This window comes from Aricia agestis, chromosome 6, assembly GCF_905147365.1.
Source record: "Aricia agestis chromosome 6, ilAriAges1.1, whole genome shotgun sequence".
NCBI classification, from domain to species: domain Eukaryota; kingdom Metazoa; phylum Arthropoda; class Insecta; order Lepidoptera; family Lycaenidae; genus Aricia; species Aricia agestis.
The window spans coordinates 15,367,659-15,385,277 of record NC_056411.1 but is presented as its reverse complement, the minus strand read 5'-3'; the positions used below and the strand labels follow the sequence as shown (position 1 = coordinate 15,385,277).

At 36.4% G+C, this 17,619-nt stretch overlaps 1 protein-coding gene across 1 annotated transcript in view; it reads left to right on the top strand.

Annotated features, from left to right (window-relative positions):
* LOC121727932 (tetratricopeptide repeat protein 28) overlaps window positions 1–17,619 on the top strand; it is a 72,617-nt gene that overhangs the window by 26,545 nt on the left and 28,453 nt on the right. Inside the window, exons 3-7 of the mRNA XM_042115996.1 lie at window positions 2,694–2,863; window positions 3,312–3,415; window positions 4,944–5,146; window positions 11,334–11,431; window positions 17,007–17,232. Of these exons, the coding sequence (XP_041971930.1) occupies window positions 2,694–2,863; window positions 3,312–3,415; window positions 4,944–5,146; window positions 11,334–11,431; window positions 17,007–17,232 (801 nt within the window). The remainder of the gene's footprint in view (window positions 1–2,693; window positions 2,864–3,311; window positions 3,416–4,943; window positions 5,147–11,333; window positions 11,432–17,006; window positions 17,233–17,619) is intronic.

The window sequence follows — 17,619 nt, the reverse complement described above, 5'->3', positions numbered from 1 at the left end:
CGAGTATACTTTTTTTGTACGTTGGCTTGCTGCCAACTGCCAAGCCCCGTAATTTAAATGGTTATGGTTAAAAATATCTGATGTGTTTCCAGCTTTATGTTAACAATTATAGATCGCCGATAACTCCAAAGTTCAATCAAGCCAGGATTACCAATTTAGTATTTAATAAGCGAGGAACCATACATGATACAACGTTGCAAAATAAATAATATGCTGTATGCATGATACGTTTTAGCAAAAGCTGTCAGAGGTTAAGCTTTAGCAATCTCTTATTACTTGTGAAAACATAATATTTAATGTATACTTTTAATATTATAAGATACTTATAAGTTATATGATAGCAAAATATATCAGACGGTATTATAAGCTTTAAGCAACTTTATTATACGTTATGGTATAAAATTTTCTTTGTAAAATATATTGATGGAGCAATTAATGTATTCTACGAGCAATCCGTTTAAGGAAGTCTTCAGTCCGAGTTAGCTCCACGTACTTCCTCGCGCATAAAATATTCTAGCTGCGTGTAAATATCGAGAAACGTCACAATCAGTAATTGTTCGATAGCAGAAACACATCAATATGGACAGCTACACCCGGCCTTTGTTGAGACTTTAAAAGGTAAATATCAACACACACTCGGAGCGCACGAAGTGCATTTAACCCATACAAAAAACCATTCAAATCCCGTCACGTATGAGAGGGCTCACAAAAACAAAAGGCTAAAGGGCGTGCAGGGCTTTTATTAAAAACGCAACCGTGTTTAATACCCTCGAGTGGAGCGTATTACATTACGTACTTTTTTGGCGTTTTGTGCGCGCGTATCGACGGAGAGCGGCGATACATTACGTCCGCGAGTCTTCAATCGAAAGTTGAATGGTACGGGCAGGGAATGCAGTCCGTGAGAAAAAAAGCTAGTCTGTTCCGATGCGGTCGGCTAGATAGCGCAGGTGGCGAGCGAGGATCACGCCGCGCCGCGGATCAAAATTTTAAATACTTTGGGATTCCGCCGTGAAATGAATCTTGGGATGGATCATGCGTTACGTGGGGCATAGTTTCGAGTTGCAGCTGATAATCTAATTTACGTAAGGATAGAAGTCACGTTTTTAAAGGATCATGTGGCTTTGTATAAATAATTTAGTATATTAGCTTCAAACGTTTGAGAAAAACGTCCTAAAACTCAAATTCTACCAAAAACATTTAGCATTGCTAATATTTTAGCCGGTTTCTTAGGTTTTGTGACGGAACCTTACTTATAAATTTGAATTTAAAAAAATAATTAAATTTACAGCATTGTTGATTGGTTTATGTTTTGACGTCGGCCAATCAAAACCGCTAGTAGATAAACTCCTAAGACTGCGTTAAAAATCGGTTGTACGAGCCCCTATTATAATATTCAGAGTTATCGCGTTCGGGGCTCGGAATCCAGTAGCGATGACATTGTGTTTTTATTGCCCACTTATTATTGACCGAGACGTGGAACCCTTTATGCCTTTGTTACGGCACACTCATCATTTAGATTTGTAAATATTTATGAGTGTTTTGTGACGATTTCTCGAAAACGATATTATATTGTGGTCGCCTAGCATATCGATAAGCTGTAGATGCGGCTTAAGATACGTTTTTTTCTTTAAAATTTCTGTATAGAACGTAGCAGCAGTTTGTTTTGGGATTTTTATATTGTCTACACGATTAAGCAGAAACCTACGAATAATAAAAACAGAAACCATCTCTATAGCGTACGTTATTTCATTGATAGATTTTAGCAAAAACCTCCCAAAGTTATATACTTACACAAAATATATCTAACAATTATTATTGTGACTCTATATTTTCAATTAATATAAAACGTTCCTTTTGCTATTTATTATGAATTCATAATTAAGTAAGTTCTTACAATGAAGTAACTGTTAAAAATAATTTATTCAGTTTCGAAGTTATAGTTTAATTACAAATAACAATAAGTTTTAATAATTTCTCGCAATCTTTATATCAATACTAATATTTTACGATAGATATGCATCATAATATTTTATATTATATTAAAACTCATAAATAAGTAACAAAAGTTTCTCATGCGTGAGTTCTGTAGAGGCATATGAATAAATCAACGCTCTAAAGTCGATACCAATTAGCTGAGATATAATACCCATCAGTTCCGACTCGATTAATATATCGAACACTCCGAGTGACAGAATAATCGGATTTTAACTGATAACTGTTATACGATTTTAATGCGATTATGGAACGATTCTTGCAGTCTAAGACTTTGAGTAGATCATAAAGTAGAGCCATTCGATAGATGGCTTTTGTCCCATTCACAAGAAGTTTTTAATAACAAGTGTGAACCCAACAATCTGGACCTTAATTGTGTTAATTCTTGTTTGTGTAACATATAGAGGTTCATCATATAAGTTGATACATAGGCACTAGGCAGATGGCGGATCTACGTGATTTAGTTGGATTACATCAAATCCAGCCGATAGATTACGACAAAACTGCATATTTGCATCGCATCGCAAATATTTGCGACAAAACTCATAACAAAAATGATATTGCGATGCGAATTCGCACGAATTCGCAGTTATGTGTGGGACCACTAAAATTGAATTGATATAACCTGACCAAATAATATCATCGATAGTACAATTATATTATCCTCAACACAGGATTTAATTTGAAACATTTTCTTGCAGGTAGAGCCAACAGGCTCAGCGTCTTTGGGCGCGGCGTCGCGGGCTCTCTTCGTAGAGAAGGTGCGGGCTTCCAACGCGGCGTGCCAGGCCGGGGACTTCTCTACCGCCGTCGCGCTCTACACAGACGCGCTGACGTTGGATCCCGCCAACCACATACTGTATAGCAACAGGTGAGTGAGCTCTATGTAGAGAAGAAGCATACAATTATGCCTGATGACTGGATTTAAGTGTTATTACTTTTTGAACGCCGTACCGTCTTTCCTGCGACGTGTGGACGGAAACTTGCAAAAGTATTGGCTAAAATATTCACTGCTACAAACAATTTTATGTAAAATATAAAATAAGCTAAAAGCCTTAGATTTACATTGTACAGCTTAGATTTACATAAAAAATACTGCCAATTGGTGTCAGTGCTAAGCTAAAAGCCTTAGATTTACATTGTACAGCTTAGATTTACATAAAAAATACTGCCAATTGGTGTCAGTGCAAAGAATTCACACCCTTGTGTAATCTTGTACTTAATATTTACTTTTCTTAACGATCTTTTAAAGGCGTTAATGACATTTATAATGACGCATTCAACTACTCAACTATTTTTATAACCAATTTATTTAACAGGTCAGCAGCGAGACTGAAACAGGGTCAGTTCGCAGCCGCCCTACAAGATGCTACGCGGGCGCGAGAGCTGTGCCCGAATTGGCCGAAAGCGTATTACAGACAAGGTACTATAAAACATTATTGTTTTCAGGCACTTACGGATTTTGTCGCAAAGGACTTTTTCCCGACTTTTCGGCAAGTATATTCTGCGCTATGTGCATCGTTCGGGAATATAAAAAGTGCGACGCGACAAAAACTTACTTAACGATATTCGCGTAAACCTTAAAAAAAATCATTAAACTACTAGGTATATTATTTCGGTAGCATAGTCGCCAAATAGAATCATAAAAATCTCGGCTGCTGACAGAGTTTCCGCGTCTGCTTTTGATCTTACAGCAATATTGAATATGTCAACTTAAGCACTTGAGCTGTTCTATCTTCATGTTATAATTGTCGAGAGAACTTGACACTCAATCTAATATCAAGGCTAATGCACATGCAGTAGGTCGTGAGTCGCGACAGAGAAAACCTATGTTTATGTAACGCACTTGTTAACCTCGCGTATTGCGTGCTCATTACATTGTTCCTCACTTTCTCCAGTTCTCATATTTCATTAGCTATTCAATACATCTAAATAATGTTGCATCATGTTTAATTTGCTGTAACGATGGCTTATACGTAAAAGTTAAAACTGACCTACAGTAATATTTAGTAGTTTGAAGTACGAGTAAATATATTAATCACGTATGGGTATGTAATGAAAAACAATATAAAGAATAATTACAGTACAAAGAATTTTGCGCCTATTACCACGTGTTGACAGACCTGCCTGGTCTATTTATGCCTTGAGTCAATAACAAAAATCTCTGCATTCGTCCATTGTCCGAAAATTCTTTATTCAACAATTAGTACCTATATATTGTAGCAATTCTACTGGTATTATTACAACCATTAACCACTACTTAAAGCGATTTAATAGACTCTCCCATGCCTATTACAACGTACTTTTCTTAATCCTGAGTGGTTACTGACTGTAAATTTTATTTCCCCTCATACAGCAGCTATTAGCGAACCCATAAAATGATAAAAGCGATGTTAATTATATAAAAGAACGCTGTCGTCTGAGATCTACACTTAATAATTACCTAGGTAACGTATCGTGCGGAGAAATTGGTAATTGCTAGGTTTGTGTTATGTGTATCAACTTCAACGGAAAACATTAATTAAAAGCTTGTTTGTGCTGAGATTTGCACCATTTTTAACATTTAAGAATACTTACTGAACACACTGAACACTGAACTGCGCGTAGACCGTAGTGGTAGTTTTCATAATACTTCATAGTTCATAGCTTCTTTCGTTAGTTAAAATATTTTAACGCATTTAAATGAAAATGCTGCACTTTTGTACAATCTTGCACTGTTGATAAAATATAGTTAATTACGAAATCCGTAAACAATAATATTACGAGGAAGAGTAGCAATTAGTGTGTCTATATTAGGCACTAAAAGTTCCGCGTAGGTCTATTTATCTATGCCAAGTTTCATTTAAATTGCCCCAGTAGTTTCTGAGCCTTTCGATGCCAACAAACAAACTTTTCCTCTTTATAATTTAATTAATTTCAGTGACCAAAAGCTAATATTTTTCTCTATCCAGGTGTCGCGCTGCAATGTCTCGGGCGTCACGGCGAAGCCCTGGCGGCGTTCAGCTCTGGTCTGGGCGTGGAGCCGTCGTCCCGGCAGCTGCTGGCGGCGCTGGTGGAGGCTTCGCTCAAGTCTCCGCTGCGGACCACCCTGGAGCCCACCTTCCGGCAGCTGGAGGCCATGAAGCTGGACCAGTCGCCGTTCGTCTTGATATCTGTAAGTGCAGGAATGAACTTTTTCTTAACCAACTTTCGGGAAACGGAGGAGAAACGTAAAAGCTACATCCACATTCAAAAAACAAAGTTTCACTATTTGTGCTGTGGCTACGTCGTAGTCTGAACTTTATAGTTAGGTAGGTACTATCAGAGTACTTGATTCCTAAGCAGATGGGGGACCTACGTAGTTTGGTCGGGTTACGTCAAACTCAACCAACAGATCACAATTAACATGGAATTGACATGATCCGACCAAATGACGTTGGTCTGTCAACTGTCTAGGAATTAATTTCCTCGATGGTACAATATTAAGTAATAATATATAACACATGTTTAAAAAACGTAGCGCGTTTTATTTAATAACAAGATATTAGCGAAGTTTTGATGCGCCAAAATGGGTCGGTTAAAGTGAAAGAAGCAACAGATTTAAAACACACTTTCCTATTTATTACACATGTATGTAACTTGTAATAGTACGGATAGAACTTTGTGAAATAAATAATAACTCGTTGCACTAAAAGGAGTAAGCGTGGGTGCCACATACGAGATAATCTCACTCGAAGACATAATACCAAAAGTGAGTTCCGTTACGCATAAAATATATTCGGACAAGTTTATCTTTTCCATCAATATTTCAACGCATTAAAAATAAAGGAGGCAGTCGTTATTTCGTTTAAAATGGAGCGTAAGTATGCGGGGCTCGGCACAACTGTATAAAGTAATGGGACGACCGAGCGCGGCTGTCGCCCGTCGAATTTATATTTAAACTGTCACCGCGCAGCCCGAACCCATACCTAAATAATATCCTCAATTTACACAGCGAGCCTTTTACATAAAGGCATTTATATAAATCTGTGTCTCCCAACTTAGCCTGCAGCCCGCAGAACGTACTTACAAGCGAAGAACGTCGCTATGAAAATTTATATACTGTCTTGTCCATGACGATTGTCTTCTAGTTAGAATTAGGTCACAACGGCTGTTTCAGAATCCCTTATAGTATTGTTTTCAGCCGTTAAGACTTTCAGATAAAGAATGTATGGACAGGATGTAAGATTTTTGTTATTATTTTAAAACCTAGGTATATATTATTTTTAATTTGTGCCTATATAAATACCCTTATATTTACAAAAATGTTGAACGCTGACTTAAGGGCCGCGGATTTGCATACATTCCGTTTCGGACGTGAGTTTCGGCGAACAATGGGGGCCGGGGATCAGACGCCATAAATACGCCCATTTACATACAACGCGACAGTTGATCGGCAGCCGAAATGCCCGCCGAATGGACCCCAATCCACCGGAAACTCGATCAAAGGATGATATGCGCTCGTCAAAAAAATATGCAACAGGTCCGGCTGACGTGGTTCACGTGGGAGAGACATGTTTTGAAACGAATAGGACGACCAAAAAACACATTGGTCTTAGTGTTTAATCACACGTACCGAATAGAGTGGCGAGACAGTGTTCTCCGCCAATTTTATTGGTCGAGAGAGAAGTCTTAGAGAAAACACGCAGACAGCGGCCAGGGGTAAAAGGCAAGTGAGGTCAATGAAAGCCAAAAGTTACGTTAAAGCAAGTGGAATTTCAAGTGCACAGTTTATTTGCGATATGATGACACATCAAGCGATATGTCTGCTGACTTGACGCTGCTGCTTTCTTCTCTCCATTCCCAATCAAAAACAGACTAATCAAGAGAAGTGCAGATATATATTTTTTTAAACTCAATCCTGTACACCTGCCAAGAAACATCACAAACAAATGTTTTTCTCTGAGGCCATGATATCACTCCAATGTTTTCGATGGCCCTCTCACGGTAAAGCCTCGTGACTCAATACTACAAATTAGTTTTTCTGTATCTTTTTACCGACTTCCAAAAAGGAGGAGGTTATACGTTCGGCTGTATGTATCTTTTTTTTTTTTTTTGTATGTTCAACGATAACTCAGCCGTTTGTGATCCGATTTTCAAATTTTTTTGTGTTGTATAGGGTTTAGCTCGAATTTGGTACCATGTTGTCAAAAGTGGTGATCTGATGTTGGGATCCTGGAGGAATCGAGGGGACTCCTTGAAATTTGTATGGAAACATATAGTGATTTTAATTTTTTCTGAAGCATTCGAGGTAAATGCTACCAAAAAATAAGATTTCGCACCAGGTTATACCCTGGATCCGAAGGTACCGAACAGAACTTTTGAATCCTTATAGATACAGGTTCGGGGATTTCGGCGTTGTTTAAACAACTGAAAGCATAAGCCAACACATCAATTTAATTGATCATCATCATCACAATCATAATTATGCCATGGGTCATCACATTATGACCCAATTATTGATGCTTTTCGTGATATTTTGCGTCGAAGCAGATGTTTTTGATGATTATTTCGCTGTTTGTGGACCGATTTTCAAAATTCTTATGTTGTTGTATAGAATATAATCTTGATTTTATATAATAATTACGAAGGTGGTGAGCTGATGATGGGATCTATGAGCAATCGAGGGAAATCCTTGAAATTTATCAAAAGACTCATAGTAGTTAAAATGTTGTTTCTAGTAACTTAATTATGTTACAAATAAAAGAAAGTTCATACGAAGGTGTCTCTTGGTCCAAAGGCACTGAACAGAACTCCTGAACCTTTAAAGATAAAAGTTTTTAAATTGCAGCATCGCTTAGATAACTGCAAGCATTTACCACAATTTCGCTTACAGTAACATAATGTGAATAGTTAACATTCGTAGTGGTTATTTACGCATAAAGCCTTATCTTGTGGATAACTAAAAAGAGTGAAATTATTATTTTTAACAAAAAATTTAAACCGATTTCCAAGGTAAAAACAATAATAATAATATGAACTCAAAAGTATTAAATAACTCTTACTCTATAATAGTGCCTTTTTCGGAATTCGTCTAAATCTCAACTACTTCTGTACGTACTACAGTCTTCATTACTTTGAAGTCGGTACCAGTCCCAAAACCTTCAGATATTCTGACATTGACTGAACTCACGATAAAACTTGCTGGTACCGACTTCAAATAATGAAGACTGTAGTATGTACAGAAGTAGTTGAGATTTAGACGAATTCTGAAAAAGGCACTATTATAGAGTAAGAGTTGTTTAATACTTTTTAGTTCATATTATTATTGTTTTTACCTTGGAAGTCGGTTTAAATTTTTTGTTAAAAATAATAATTGTGCATATAATTTGCGACGAAATAAGATTGCCGTAAATTGGTATGTGCGTTTATTACAAAGATTAGATACTGTGGCGACGCGGTTAGCGGGTTTTTGTCGGTCTGCATATTATATGATTGTATTACCGAGAAGTTACTAATTATAAAAAAATACCCCACACGCATAGGTTAGATGAAAAAAATTGTTTCAGTTGTACCTATGGGGACCCCAAAACTATTATGTATTTATCAGACAGAGACGTCTCAGTATGAAGACAGAATTTATACGTGGGAGAGCCATGCTTCGGCACGAATGGGACGGCTCGACCGGAGAAATACCACGTTCTCACAGAAAACCGGCGTGAAACAGCGCTTGCGCTGTGTTTCGCCGAGTGAGTGAGTTTACCGGAGGCCCAATTCCCTTCCCTATCCTCCCCTATTCCCTTCCCTTCCCATCCCTACCCTCCCTATTACCCTATTCTCTCTTAAAAGGCCGGCAATGCACCTGCAGCTCTTCTGATGCTGCGAGTGTCCATGGGCGACGGATGTTGCTTTCCATCAGGTGACCCGTTTGCTCGTTTGCCCCCTTCTTTCATAAAAAATAAAAATAAATAAATAAATAATCTACAATATAGTTGCATTTTAACTCTATATTTTTAAACAAGGTACTCTGAAAAAATGAATTTTCACAGAATCGGATTATTCTTACGATTTCCTTGCATTTGCTAAATCACCATTCCAATAGCAATAAAATTGAGTGTAGTACACAGGAAATACATGACTGTTCTCATTTAATTAGCAATACAGGGCAGAGCGTAAATCAAAATTAAAATCGGCTCCGCGTTAAAACTCTTTATTGTGCGATTAATCAAGATAAATTTGGCGATAAACGAACGATTTCATACCAATATTTCAATATTCAAGTGATACGCGGTGGGTGTTCGATATGTTACGACTGAAAATGTATTCCAAATGAGAAATCCAGATTGCGGCTATTAAAAATTCGTATCGCTTTTTGTTGGTATTCATGATACTCAAATACTCATTTAATAATGTTAAAGATGACTCAGAGACCGATTCTCAGAGGATTCAGAAGTATGTTGTGCAAGCCTCTTCTCCGAGTAGGGCATGAATTTGTATAACTTAAGAATATGTAAGGGGTTTTTCAAAATTTTTAGTATCGAATTGAAGTACAATGAAAATATTTTTAATGTAACTCGACTTCGCTCATATCACAGAATAGATAATAGTACAAGTAGGTACTCATATTATGGTCACCGCAGGCACGTTTGCCGCGATGATTCTTTGAACTCAATTTCGGCTATTTCGTGTTTAATTTTGCCTCTGAGCTCTTCCAACGTCGTCGGCTTATCCAACGACTTGACGCAGACCCTTAGAAAAAAAAAATAGAGGCGTTAAATCGCATTCGCAATCGCATCGTTATTCGACTGATCCATTTTTTGAGATAACACGCACATCAAACTTGCTATTCAATAAACCGATTGTAACGTGTGATGTGGGGCTTGTGGTGTCGTCCTATTGAAACCTCATGCTGTCCAAGTCCATATCTTCTAATTCTGGCCAAAATAATCCATAATCATGGCCAATCTATCTGTTTGCTAGGGCAAGAATTACGATCAAAAATCGGAGTTAATGCTCTTAAAGGAGCGGCCACCGACTCCGAATTTCTGTAGTAAATTTTTAAGATTTGCAGACGTTGTTCGTTCGTGTACTTCACCATGATAAAAATGTTATGTCTAATGAATAAAATAACAGTAACAGTTCGATGTTAAGTAAAAGGATGCGCCCACAAACTTAATTAGGGACATTGGAAAACCCTTTATATTTTTATTGCGCTATGTTTACTTTACTAAAATTATAACAACTTATAACTTGGTTCCCAATATATATGGACAGTAAAGCATATCTTATATAAATTTTTGTACACAAATCTACACAGTTCAGTATGATCCTTGATCCAATATATTTAATATTCTCTATGTTTATTATTATTATAACTTTTGAGAATCACCTTTTTCGGAGTCAGTTTTATATCTATGGGAGAGATTTAGTAGTTCATTCTATTTATACTTTCTTCGTTTCTAACTTCGCTGTAGTCTATTGCAAACTTGACTAAAGACTTTGAATTTTGAAATAACTACGATTCGATAAAATATATCATTACATTGCCAAGGCTCTTATCATTGGTAGATTAAGAGTTATCCTTGGTACATTTATATGGCTATTAATACATGACAAACATCTTATGCACTCGGTTGTTAATAGCTAATAAATTGTGTACATGGGACAATTTATACCCCAGACATAAGTGTACAATTTAAGCCCTATTATCATAGGAATAAGGACGATAAGTTTGTCGGGATACGATGCAACGGCGGCAAATTGTTAAAAGGTTAATTATAGAATTTGTGTCATTTACTATCGAGCCTGCTATCATATAAAATTTATTGCCTGTGATAGGCAAAAATCTTGAAATTAGCGTCCGCATTACACGATAGCAACTATTAAATGGCAATTAAAAATTATCATAACTTTGGAAGTTGTAATTTTTACTGCTTGGAATAACTTAAAGGTTATGTTCTGTTGTAGGAGCGTCTAACTCTTGAATTTTTATAGCTTATGTAACTTTTATGTGATAAACGGAAATTCTTCAAATATTTTTGGCTTAAAAATTACAGATGCATTATGGAACATTCAATCAAAACACTAACTATATACCTATATATCTGTATAGAAACAGTTAAAACTTAAAAGCGATTGAGCAGGCAACGGTATGAAAAAATGAAAAATAATAATCACAGACATTACGTTTTTATTATTCGTAGCATTACGTCCTTATTTTGAAAGGCGGTTAAAAACGTGTACAGACAAAATGCGCTTTTCTGAATAGTGAGTTTTTTTTAAGCGTTGGATAAAGACCCTAAGCCCCTGTTCTAAAGCCCATCAGGCCACGGAAGTGGTTTTGTGCGTACAATATTTATTTTAGTCTTTATCTTTTTTGACAGGTGGTTGGTCAAGAGTTGCTAGCGGCCGGCCAGTACCAAGCCGCGGTGTCCGTTCTGGAGGCTGCGCTGAGAATTGGATCCTGCTCCCTCAAGTTAAGGTACGTAATCGATCGACGGGAGTTTTCTAGTTAGCGTTATCAGTGTAGACAGTTATTCCTTATTTATATTATAATTATTAGTTGCGAATATCTATACGAGTAATGATGGTAAAAACTGCAAGAATAAAACGAGTGATAGCGATAAAAAGTTATAAAAAAGTATAAATGATTATAAACTTTTGCTAACGCCACACAGAATCAAAAAACCTGTATTCATAAAGCATATAAGCATTCAATTTGTTTACATAATAATAATAAGTTCCTTACAGAAATTATTATGCAGAGCTTCCCAACATGACAGCAAGAAAAAATCTTGAGAGATATGAAAAATTTTAAGCATCCAAAAACTTAAACGAAAATGCAACATGACTCAATACCCACAGCAACATTGTATGAGACTTAATTCCGCAGTCACACTCTCATTACAAATGACATGTCAATTATTAACAAGTCCTTAAAATTAATACGGCTTAGTTACTAGGGATTTTTCAAGATTATATTCACTGAGGAAACAGATTTTTGCCCTTAGATGCATGTAATTGTACATTTTAGTAGAAGGTATGAAAATAATTTTGCCAGGCTAATGAACCTTAAAAAAAGTAGGAACACACACGAGATTAAATATCCTGTGAGGTATCCCAAGATGATTGAATATCCCGCGAAATAAGTACAAATTACACGAGGGCTGAGGTTATCTCGTAAGATAAATCTTCTGCATTTAGCACCTCGCACCACTTAAACTATCAAAATATCATGCACAAGACTAATGACGGCCGGCCCCACTCATTATCTGCAATATTATTTTTCATATTGACAACACTTATTTATGGTGGCAACAAGGAATTTTTGATTTATAGGTTCAGGATTTTGTATTCAAATTATGTTCTTTCCCTTTAGTCTTTTCTCTCACACAAAGAAACCCATAGAGTATTAGTGTTATACATATTATATTCGAAAACAATAATTTTGATATAGAAAGATGCAACAGCTCCTACAAAATATAATATAGTATAATTTATAACTCTACCTTTACAATTGCAACACAGATAATTTTTCCGGAACTCAATCATGATTATTTCTTGAACGGATAAACCTATTTCTGAATGTTTTGTTTTGCACGAATTCCAGTAGGCAGTAACTGGTCTTGTTATTCCTTGTATGCCTGTGTCAAAGCAAGTCCCATGGCCCATCGTGAACATAATATTTAAAAAATACTCGTGATAATTAAATGAAAAAACTGTATGTAAGAATAAAGAGCATTTCATTGTCAACCATGGCCATAAAGATAAGTCGAGCTCAAAAAACAATGATAGAGCGTTGGTAGAGTTTATGGAGGTGAATGATAGGAACTTTCCGACTTCCGAAAAAGAGGAGGTTATATTGTGTTCGTCTATTTATATTTTTACTAACTAAACTGAGTTATTACATTTTGTTAGCATCGGAATATAATATATTATAGAACGGTAGCCATACATCTGAGCGTTTTGAGCGTTGAACGCTCAAAAGTATACGAATTATGATAAGGCATCAGTTACTGTAACACTTAGTTAAGACTTAGGGCAATGAAAATTGTATACCGACCAGGGCCTGTAGACAAGTGGCAAATCGCTAACGCTAACGCTTACGCTAGCGCTACAAAATGTATGCGATTTGACATAAGTCATCGCTTCGCTAGCGAATACTAATGTCAAGTCCATACATTTTGTAGTGCTAGCGTTAGCGTTAGCGTTTTGCCACTTGTCTACGGGGGCTGAGTATGACAACCACTACTTAGTGTGCATTTCGTTGAGCCGCTCTTCGACGCAATTTCTTCCATACTGTTAATATTCGTAGTTTGTTAGTTATATTATGTGGATTGCACGTGGATTGTAGAGATATATTTTTAACTTATGAGAATAGGCTGATCTGAAGATATTTAGTCTGGGTTTCTAATATTCACGCTGTAAAATGTTAGGCTAGCTTTAAGAGTTAAGGCTCTTATGTAATATTTTGTAACATGTTATGTATTAAGTTCATAGGTCAATTAAATGTGAAATTTTATGTACCTCACATGTAATATGACGATATAAGTTATAACTTATAACGTTTTGCCGCGCTTTGATAATGATGTAAAAATACTAAAATACTATTTAAATACTGAATATTTATGTTCCATAATATTAAGCAGACTTACCAGTCACCATGAAGGTTTTATGAATTGAAAAAAAATTTTTTGGGATAGGTAAAAATAATAAACTCGCGTCAGGACACGTGACTTGATCGAATCTTGCTACTTCTTTTTCACTTCTGCCTGCACCACTGCTACCCGTTGTTTTACTTCAAAAAAGATTCTACCATCAAAAGTGTCCTTCATCAAAGAAAGATCTAATTTGGTATTCAACAAATTAAAAATTGTAAATACTGTAATGACAGCCCCACCATACATTACGGCGGGGAAGCGGGCGTCGAAACACACACCTCGCCGCGATCTTATCGCCGTGATGGATCGTCGTATCGACGCGGACCTATTCAAAACTCTCTCGTAACGTTACGAAATATTACGTTTCATATTTAATGATGTCAAAATTCTGCTTCATTTAATGCCCGGAAGCTTTTTGAGGTGTTTAGGTACCCGAAGCCAGATTCGTAATCATGACTTATCAATCTTGGATCCGTTGACAGATTGACAAGTTTTAATAACGAGAATCGGCCTCTGCGGTTGTGAGGCCACAGTTAAATAATTTTAAGGACTTCATACCTAAAGTGTAAAAACAGGATCTAATTCTGTCTGTCTGCCTGTCCATTTGTCACCGCGCAGTATCTCAAGAACCACAATAGCTAGACAATTAATTTTTTCTTTGTGGGTCAAAGACTCAAAGATCGTTCTTCGTTAAAAACGAATGTGTTTATTCCCATAAGAAGTTATCTTTGTTACAATGTTACATTTGTATAAAAACAAAAGGACGCGTCCTACCTCGCATGACGGTTTAATGCACTATACATGTTCCCGTCCCGGACCGACATTATACTAATTGTATACATTTTAACATCCAATAATAACGTCCCAATGTCGTTGAAGGTCTTAATGTCGTTGGATTGGAAGTGTATTACAATATTACCCTTAAATTACTGAGAAGCGAATAAAACGGACTGATTGAATCCATACTAATATTATAAATGCGAAAGTATCTCTGTCTGTCTGTCTGTCTGTCTGTCTCGCTTTCACGCCAAAACTACTGAACCGATTGCAATGAAATTTTGTACACAGTTATTCTAGAGTCTGAGAAAGGACATAGGCTACATTTTGATGTGGGAAAATATTTTATTTCCATGAAAATATCGATGAAAATGAATTCGCATTGCGCGTGGCCAGCGCTCATCCCGGGGGTCCTGGGTTCGAGTCCCGCAGGCGGAACAAAAAGTTTTCAATGTTCCTGGGTCTTGGATGTGCATTAAAATAAAATTTCAAAAATCTTAAATATATTTTATGTATAATATTATAAAAAATCCAGAAATATATCGATGCAATGAACATTTTAGTTCTAATACGATTCAACAGATGGCGTTTTATTTTTTACTTCATTGTAACATAGAACTAATCATACTTATTAGTTGCTAGCGGTTGCCCGCGACTTCGTCCGCGTGGACTTCAGTTTATAAAGCGCGATATCAACAAAATTGATGTCAAAAGCTTTTATAAAAAAACCCTGGTACCCCTTAAATCAATACAGCTGTGCAGTGTGCACACAATAAGTATTGAATTTTTTAAATTAAACTTTATATTTTATGCCAAATTTTAAAGCTTATTTAGCCCCCCAATTACACAACTTTACCCATAAACTATTTATCATTGATAGGTTTAAGGTTACGTCCCTGCACAGATAAAGTACTGAGGTATTTAATACCGTAAAATAGATATAACAATCGCAAAAAATCGAAACTTAAATGTAAGATGATACCAAGAAAGACTTTTGAGCAAGCGTCAGCGCGATGTAGAAGACGCACGGCGCCATCTATTATGAATTTTTGGAACTGACTTAATTTGAACAAATTTACGCATTTTCACCCCCTGACAACACTTTTTTCCAGTAAAAAGTAGCCTATGTCCTTTCTCAGGCTTTAGACTATCTGTATACAAAATTTCATTACAATCGGTTCGGTAGTTTTGGCGTTTGGCGTGAAAGCGAGACTGACAGACAGACAGACAGACAGAGATACTTTCGCATTTATAATATTAGTATAGATTATGTGCACACTGCACAGCTGTTTTTGGGTATTTTGATTAATTAAGGGCCGCGCTACACCGGAATGGCAGTGGCGAGGCGAGCACTTTCAGCGCTGCCATTCCGGTGTAGCGCGGCCCTAAGAGGGGTACCACTTACCAGGGTTTTAAAAAGTTTTTAAATTTGACACAAATTTTGTTGACACCGCGCGCTATAAACTAAAGTCCACGCGGACGAAGTCACGGGCAACAGCTAGTTGATCAATAATATAAATTGTTTAAGAGTTAGTTACACCTACTTAGAAAGTCGTACTTAAAGGAAGTTAAGAAAGTTTCGATTTTAACTTGTTATTACTTATTGCAAATAAAATTTTAACGTACTTCCGGGAAAGGAGGACGTTCTTTACCTATTCAAACTTTATATCTTCATCCTCCAGTATTGTTTTTTTTATGCTTTATAAAATTCCGAAATATACAGTCATTATCTATCAAACTAAAGTGTCTATGCATTATTAATTTAGTATTATCATAATCAATTCTATGCATTAATATCCGCTAGTTCAAAACACATTTTGTTCTTTGCGCCTCAATACGGCCCACGGCCTACAAGGTCTGACTTTAACTGTTTCAACTATAAAACAACTCTGCGTTTCTCACATTTCCTGTATCATACAAAGTCTACAACACACACACTCAAAACATATAATATTTCCTCTCGACAAGGAGATAGCTTTCACTTACCCACTTGCAGTAGCTAAACTATTCATCTTCTCGGCTAGATCATTAAATATCCATACAGAAACGAGCCATTTATTATGAGCATCCGTTTGACAAATACGATAAATTGTTGTAACGCTGATAGATGCTGGATAGCTGGAACTATCGCCTTCTTTTCATCAGCATTAACCTATTTTTGTTGCGGTGATTGTTGGTATCTCGACGTTTGATAAATAACAGTTTAATGGAATACTGTTACATTTCAAAAGTTTCTAAATCTCTACTCTTAATTATTTCTTATTTCTTATCTTTGCAATTCAGATATAATCGTAACTTGTCTGGTTTTCATCAACTTATCACATGAGTTATCACCTCTGTCAAAAACATAACGTTGCGATGTTTGTATTTTAATTAAAATTCATATTACTTGTCGTATACAAAGTTTTAATTCATACGAAACGTCATGGACATATTTCTGAGCAATGTCTCTTTTATTTTGTGGACATCAAAAATTGCAATGTTAGTTTATTAAACGTTAAGATTTAATCAAAATGTACTCCTGACAGTAACAATATGAAACGCACACATACAATGCACAATATGTGATTATTAATAACCGCAAGGATGAGATACAACAGATAATATTATTGTCCGCAGGGGTTCCGTATTCAGCGCATTGTCCTCTGCCCACTGGGCGCTCAGTCAACTCGACGCGGCCATCAACTATATGCAGCAAGACCTCGCGGTGGCCAAATCCTTGGGAGACACGGCTGGGGAGTGCCGAGCCCATGGTAACCTGGGCGCGGCATACTTCAGCCAGGGGTCTTACAAGGATGCGCTTACGGCACACCGATATCAGTTGGTCCTGGCTATGAAGTGTAAGGTGAGTTTGTGATGTGATAAAGCCTCTATCATAGAAGGCCGCAGATTAAAAGAGCTACCATAGAGCTAGTAGTAGCAAGAGGTCCACAAAAGGTTAAACACGCTACTGCAATCGTAGATGTTCAACCTTTTATAACTTTTAACTAAGTAAAATTATGTAGAGCAAAATCTTATGTAGAAAGTCTGAATAAAACCTATAATAACTTTCCATTACATCATAAAAATATTATATTACGTCGATATTAATAACACAGCTCTATGTGGGTTGCCGCAAATCATTGAAATCAAATTGCCGTGTTTGGCTTTCTGTAATAAAATATAGCATTAAGATTTGAAAGTGTCATTACTTCTAATGCTTCTGTTGTTATTAAAATAATGATACGCTCTT